Raw genomic sequence first — 7655 nt, 5'->3', positions numbered from 1 at the left:
GGCCAACCTCGTCATATCTTGGTCTCAACCAATCTCGACGTATCTCGGTCTCAGCTGACCTCAATACATCTCGGATAGTAATAGATCTCGATCCAAATATCTAGCAGCAATAGATTGAAAAATGGGGAAAAAAATAAAGGCTACAATTAGATTCTCTGCACAGCAAAAGATCTAACGGGAGTTTTTATTAAAATAAAAAATAATTAAAAAAAAAAAAGCAGCTTCTGAAGTGGAAAAAACCATCTCCAACCCGGGCCCTCTATCCCTCGAACTCTTGCTGCGCTCGAACTTCTATGTGAAACAGGCCTACGTGATAATATGCCATGCCTGCTCCTTCCGATAGTTTTCGAAGAGAAAGTAAGCTGAGATTCTCTCTCTTTGTCCGGAGAGTTATTTTGTCTGTTCGACTTTTCTTTGCAAGAATCTAGAGCAGTGTTCGACCCTTCCGGAAATTTAAAGACAATAAGAAGCTGTCAAAAGATGGAATTAATGGAGATTGGTGGATACCTTGCTTCAGCTCTCCGAGCAAAAGGACCGGCATATGGATGCCTTGCTACCTTATCAAAAGCAGAGGCGAGAGAAGAAAAATGAAAAGAAAAGCTAGGAGGAGGTTCGCAAGAAGCGCCTTTATTCTTCAGGGGAAACCGCAGTCACGCTCCTAATAAATTGCCGGCCCATTGGAGACACCTCCCCACACCCAGGACTCGATGGAAGCCATGCTCTGCCTCCGCGTGCCCCTCGCTCCGGCATGCAGACCGGACTTCCTCCTCTCCCACCCCTCGCAGAGGAATCCCCTCCGCCGCCGCCACTTCGCCTTCCCCCACGGAGGCGCCCGGGTGGCGGCGGCGGCCCGGCTGTGGGCAGTGTGCTTCCAACCGCCGGCGGGGGAGGATGCCGGCGGGGGACGGGCGGAAGGATGGCATAGGAGACGCGGGGCTGCGGTGGGCCCGGTCTTGGTCCTGGCTTGCGCCCTGCGCGTCACCGGTTTGAAGCACGGGGGACGTGCGTATTGTTCGCCTCCGAATTCAAGCGGTGACGTGCCCCCGACTTCCGACCAACAGCATGGCGGCGACGAAAGCCCTCCGTTCCGTGCAGGCATACAGAGAGGGGTTGGGGGCTTAACTCCGCCGCCATTGGTGAACGTGCTGTCGGGCATATTCAGAGGAGGACCTGCGGCTGCCAAGGAGCCACTCGAGCTTCATCAGCTCATCCTCCATCGAATCGAGGACGAAGTTCGATTTTTGCATCAGGGGTTCGAGGAACCAAGCTTGCTGCGTTTGTTGCTGGAACACCTGTCCGATCAAGTGGATATCCATGTTTGAATCTTTTCTTTTCTTTGCTTTGTTTATATAAATATCTCTATTTCTTCCTTTCTTTCTTTCTTGACTAGCTTTTGCATGCGTTAAGGATGTTTAAATTGCTTTCATTTGAACTAGCCTGATAATTTAAATTTGAACAATGTCTAATGCAATCCATAAGAAGGTCAGTTTGAAGTCTGACCACCGAGATATATATCTCACTTGATAGTTCCACTAAATATTTATGTTACTTAATCTACTGCTGCTTTGCGCTCTTTTTCGCAAAAGCAATATTATCTTTTGGGCTCCATCACTAGGTGAGTACCGTTTGGTACATCTCTGAATGAGATTTTTGGTTTTTGCGATGCATGCGAGAGAAAATGAGAAGCATGGACAGCTTTTCTATTGTCTTGAAACTTTGGATTTTTCAAGAGAGAAAGAGAGGTCTTATCATCAAAAATCAAAATAACAGTTATCATTCCCCTGCAAAACTAGCTTCAAGTATGCATATATCGGAAATCACATATCTGAAGCAAACTGGATTATTCTGTCTGTGTTTGCAGGGGCACTCTTCTTTGGAAGCGAGTGACAGAGGACTGAAAACAACAAGTTCATTATATAAAGAATGGGAGGAACTCGCTGAAAATGAGAGGAAATACAACCTAGGATTGTTATTGGTCCAAATATTCATCAATCAGGTGATTCTTCTCACACATCCAAAAAGTTTCATGCACGCTGCATATGCTAACAGATGATTTCCGTAAAACAAGTTAATGACGAATCTTTATAAAGCGAAACAAGTATTTAAGAGGATTAAATAACAAATTAAGAATAAAATTTTGACAAAAAAAATGAGGATCACCAACTGGCACTCCCTCAAAAAATGAAATGACAATATCATGTACCAAAATAATTGACTAGGCAAGCTAAGTTGCAATAGTGGCGTTTCCGCTACTATCTTGGAGGCATTAATTTGGATGTTCGAATTTTTTAGGTGGAAGGATGACTCATCCCTTTTTTTCAACGTCTTTTTAGAAAAGAGAGAAAAGACTTTTTAGATAACTCTTCAGTCTTCATGCAACTGGAACTTTTTAGAAAAGATACAACTAGGTGGTTGCTGAGCATAAGGCCTTGAGATGACAACTATTCAAAGGCCAGTGGTTAATAAAATTTGAAATCCCAAAACTTGGGGTAAAACCGAGGGCTGAAACTAGGGGTGGCAAAATATGACCCGACCCGCCAAACCGACCTGTGTTCGACCCGCCATAAACAGGTTTGGGTTTGGCCTAAACAGGTTCGGGTCGTAAACAGGTCGATCCGTTTAACCTGTTTATTAATTAGGTCGGATACGGGTTTTAGATGTCTAACCCGTTTAAACCGTTTAACCCGTTTAACTGTTGGGCAGGTTAAACAGGTCTAAACAGGTTAAACGGGTTAAACAGGTTAAATAGGTCTAAACAGGTTAAACGGGTCTAAACAGGTCTAAACAGGTCGGGTTGGTCAGGTTAAACAGGTTGGGTTGGACAGATTAAACAGGTTTAAACAGGTTAAACGGGTCAGGTTGGGCAAACAGGTTAAACAGGTCGGATCGGGTTGGGTAAACAGGTTACCTGTTTATTAAACAGGTTAAACGGGTCGGATCGGGTTACCTGTTTAATAAACAGGTCAGGTTCAGGTTTGCAGTTCCTGACCCGTTTAATAAACAGGTCGGGTTCAGATTTATAGTTTTCTGACCCGATCTGTATTTGACCCGACCTATTTATGCCTGATCCGACCCGATTGCCACCCCTAGCTGAAACCGGATGGGATGCTAATATATCCATATCTATATTTGTTTTGTTTGACAAATACAGATATGGATTGCAAAATCAAATACGGACATAAATTTCATATCCATATTTTTTTTAAAACAAATACGGACATAAATCAGATACTAAAAGTATGGATATAAATACGAAAATAAATCGGATAATTAAATTTTATGACCATAAAATCAAAAATATTACTAAGTGGATGATAAATCAAGTTAATAGCATGTTAATATGATCATTTATTTTTATTAAAAGTTCATTAGTGCTATATAAAATTAAATAGGGTTACAAATGGAATCGAATATTCGGATATGGATCGGATAGTTGTCTACCCATATCCTCTCTTTTTTTGATAAATATGGATACATATACAGATATTAGTTAGATGTTCAAATTTTATTTATATCCGGATAGATTCGGATATGAAAATAAATCCGGATAGATATTATTCGATCCACTTTCATTCCTAGTAAGATGGTTGGCTGGAAAGGCAACTTTTTCTTGTTCACAAAGTGTTGGAGTAATCAACGTCTTCCATTTATCCATCTCTTTGCTTTAATTCTTTATGTTTTCTCATAAGTGCTTAGTTTATCCTTCGACAACCTAATGCTGCAACCAGATAGGACCTTAATGAAATCTGAGCCCATAACTTAGCCTCACAATGAAGTTCACTCTTTGTGATATAATCCTCCAAGCACCATCAAGATGCAGAGAAAATGAGTAATGAGACTTGGATTCTTTGGTGAATACATCTTTCTTTTGCATGCACTAGAGAAATTCTAGAATCAAACACAGAAACATATCCTAATATATTTCTCAAAGAGAGAGATAAACATATACACATCCAAAGGAAAGAACAATTAAAATTTTCTATTCCTATAATTGCAGGTGGATAATGTTTTAATCTGTTTTTCATCTTGTTTGCCTTTCCTTTCTACCAAAATACAAGAATTTGGTGGTGGAAATGTCACCTCAAAGGCGCCTAATCATCTTGCAACAAATACCAACCAATGGAAGTGACAAATTGTATCCAATCAACGTGCTTTAAACTTCGTGAATTATGCTATAAAGAAGTGGTTGCACTCTCTTTTAAAGGTTGGAAGAGGTCATTTCCCCGAGGGCTGGATCGGGGCAACTTTTGAATCGATTCTTTGAAACAATTGATGGTGAGTCTATTATTATTCTTTTTTTAAAAATAAAAGGGTTTCTCCAAACCTTTAGTGGATATAATTTTTAACATTTCAAAATTATAAAAATTTAATAGTTTTCTTGCATGAGAAAGTCTTAGTTGTTGTTGAAGTTGCACCGCATGCTATGCTATGTTTAAAATTTACGATATTTTCAACTCTATAAACTCATTGCAGGGAGACCATGAAAAGGCTAAGGAAGTATGTGAGGATATTATCAAAGTTTCACCTGCGATGGATGAAAGACCTCGATTCATCATGGTGAGTATAAAACATATTAATCCAGCATCCATATGTCTTTGCATTGATAAATTCTTTATGGATCGTAATTTCTTGGGGAAGTTGCTTAGTGGTCCAAAGTTAGACCCCCTGTATAACGAATAATCCCTGTTGTTTGGGTCAACCGGGACCTCCTGTTACAGTGGGGTCTTTAAAGGGATGGGAAAGTAATTTACCATAATATCTTTTGAATAAAGATGTGCCCATGCAGTAAATGGTCTCCACAACTACGGCCTTGACCATAGAGAAACTATATGGATTCCATGCAATAGCACAACGCAAGATCCCATCTAAGGGACACGTCTTGTTCATGCAAAACATCGACACGTGTGATCTTAAATGATGATGCAAAACATCATCAGCTGCCACGTGGGAGCCACAGGAATCATCACTATACCTTGGCATGATGCACGCATGAGCATCTACAGTAGTTTCGTGAAGGCATGGTAGATAATAGATCAAAAAGAATCTACACAGAAGCTTGCGTGCATGTTTTTGAATTGAAAAAAAAAAGATGGCCATATGGAGATAGAGCACCCTATTATTCCTCTCTCTCTCTATCTATCTATCTATCTTTCTATCTATCTATCTATCTATCGATCTATCTATCTATCTATCTATCTATCTATCTATCTATCTATCTATCTATATATATATATATATCAAAGAAACGCTCTCGAAATACTTGGAAAAAGGCTAGCTGACTATGATCATTATGAATATATAGTAAACCAATCAATTACAGTATCATTTAAAATCGAGACCTGAAGCTTGCCTCAGAGGTGACCCTGGCCTCTTTGCTTAGCAACCAAAAATTCTGAATTTAAAACTATGCATCCCTAAAAATTTGGGATTCGGTAATACTACGGTGCTTATGTGTCTCCATCTCTTTCTCTCGAAAAATAATATAGTATTAATATACGAGCTCTCTCAGTTCATAAAACAAGAAATTGATTGCATGCATGCTACCTGTATTAACATTGCATGCATGTATGATTTAGAGAAACAAAGATATGCTTCTGCTTGCAATTGTTCGGAAGACCATCTGTGAAAGAATGCTGGCTTAGCATCTTGCTAACAAATAGAGTTGGCCCTATTAAAGCAGGGCTCCAACGGTTAAACCTGGTATATGTGGGCCGGATTTTGGCCCGGCGAAGCTTGGGATTTAGTTTTTCTAAGTGCAGACCTAAACTCCAATTGATATGGCTTTTGTCTGTGGTGGCATTATTAAAAAAACTGCCAAAATCCCATTTCATATACATAAAATAAAAGATTTTTTTTTTTTTTTGAGGGGTCAGGGAGGCATAAAGCCACCAGATTTTTTTTTATTACACGAAATAAAAGATGGATACGATTTCTGGACCCATATCTTTGATTGGATTTGGAGTCTGAAACCTTTTGTTTGTGCCCGTGGAAACCTGTCAGGATATTATAAAGGCGATGTTGGACGTGCAGAGAATGTCGAAACGAGGAACGACACAAGGTGGTTTACTACTGTTCACCAAGAATATGATAAAACTTATCATCATGATAGCACAGTGGGAAAACTGTTATAATGCTACAATGAATTAATCAAAATTCCATTGGCTCAAGATGCTATCAGCTTCCAATGTCTCTGAATAATGCTCGTGGTTCATGGGGATCTCTCTCTCTCTCTCTCTCTCTCTCGCTCGCTCTCTGAGGCCGGGACTTTCATAAGCTTTTTATGTAACCTTTTTCTTTAAAACTTTGTACTCATCTTTTTCTTTGTCATTTTATTTGGGTATAAAAGGCTTTATATGCTTTTGAAGCAAAAGTTCTAATTAAGGCCACCAAATTTTACCTTGCTCTATTGTTCCCCACCAGATTGGCACTAGAATTTGTTCATCTGACAATTCAAGGGTATCTTTTATATTTCTTTTCTTTAAATTTTGATCATACTTGGCATATATTAATCTAGATGTCAAAAAAAACTCAATTGCTATGGCAATCACAACGCGAGATTGCAATAACATGGCAAAATAGTTACTCAACTTTGACAGCAAACATGCACGATCCCTGTTGTAGATTTAACTTCCATCCCAATTTCATCTCAACTTAAATCAGAATCTATTTCTTAATTTAATGAAAAATCAAAAGCTAAATTTTAATCCATATAAGGCTCCCCCAAATGTAATAAGTGATCATTGTAGGTTATATCCTACTGGTACGGAATGCATGCAAATTCCGTGGACGTCATCCCGGTCTCTAGGTGGGCATTTCTCATGTTGGCAAGGTTCGTGCCGATGTCAATTATTTGGCTCAATTCACATACAAGGCAATGCTTTTTGGGTTCGATTTGGACCATGACTTTCGGTTAACCAGTTTGTCGCACCTAAGTATACGCTGGGTTATGTCGCCGGTATTATGATTCATATTACATTATAGTTCTGTCAAAGTGTTGATTTTTACATGCTTTTACTATTGATTGCAGAATGGTAGTGTTTGCCACCTTCATGCTCAAAGAAGAAGTCTTATAACTATCTTGCTTCCATTTGAAGGAAAATCTTGTTGTACTTAGACCGGTAGCATAGAAATTAAATGGCCTAGAAGTATAGTCACAAGAGTTTATAGTATTTTTAAATTATTTGTAGAAATTGTTTGCAAAACCCAACAAACTAGGCTTGGTCTACTTGACCGGCTCAATCATCTTGGCTCAAAATGAGAAAAAAAAATTGGCATGTGTTGCGCACGTGCCTAGAGGGAAGAAATTCTCGATCGGAGTCTTCCTCCTCCGAAACTATCGGATTTCTTCTCTCACCCTCACCAAGAACCAACCTTAATCGGAGCTCATCGCCAATATTTTTTTAAATTTTTCATTCCGAGTGCCGATCACCTTCTTATTGTTGTTGCGGCCAATCCTCGCTAGAAAACCAGAAGAACAATCTTTAGGACAAGAGGACATTGAGAAAGATTCTGCGCACTTCAGTTCATAGATCGTAGCGTAAGCAAATGATTAGTCAGTCTGGGTTGTTGGCATAAAAGTAAGAATCCTTGTATACTTTTCTACATGATTATAGATATTTTATACACATACATATGAAATGCTAATGATCAAGATA

General features: G+C 39.3%; 1 protein-coding gene across 1 annotated transcript; it reads left to right on the top strand.

The window, feature by feature from the left end:
* Positions 1–616: 616 nt before the first annotated feature.
* Positions 617–6455, top strand: LOC108511140. The gene is made up of 4 exons (XM_039129690.1): positions 617–1316; positions 1862–1996; positions 4474–4557; positions 6001–6455. The coding sequence occupies exons 1-4, from the start codon at positions 708–710 to the stop codon at positions 6145–6147; spliced, it is 975 nt and encodes a 324-aa protein (XP_038985618.1). The 5' UTR covers positions 617–707; the 3' UTR covers positions 6148–6455.
* The last annotated feature ends 1200 nt before the right edge of the window (positions 6456–7655 follow it).

This window comes from Phoenix dactylifera, chromosome 8 (genome assembly GCF_009389715.1).
Source record: "Phoenix dactylifera cultivar Barhee BC4 chromosome 8, palm_55x_up_171113_PBpolish2nd_filt_p, whole genome shotgun sequence".
Taxonomy (NCBI): domain Eukaryota; kingdom Viridiplantae; phylum Streptophyta; class Magnoliopsida; order Arecales; family Arecaceae; genus Phoenix; species Phoenix dactylifera.
Note: the sequence above shows the minus strand (reverse complement) of the source record. Positions and strands in the feature narration are given on the sequence as shown.

Excerpts from the sequence above, each read along its gene's own strand:
- LOC108511140 (XM_039129690.1), top strand. The coding sequence starts at position 708 with ATGGAAGCCATGCTCTGCCTCCGCGTGCCCCTCGCTCCGGCATGCAGA. Across the intron at positions 1,997-4,473 it reads TCCAAATATTCATCAATCAG|GGAGACCATGAAAAGGCTAA; the intron begins GTGATTCTTCTC and ends AACTCATTGCAG. Across the intron at positions 4,558-6,000 it reads AAAGACCTCGATTCATCATG|GATATTATAAAGGCGATGTT; the intron begins GTGAGTATAAAA and ends GAAACCTGTCAG.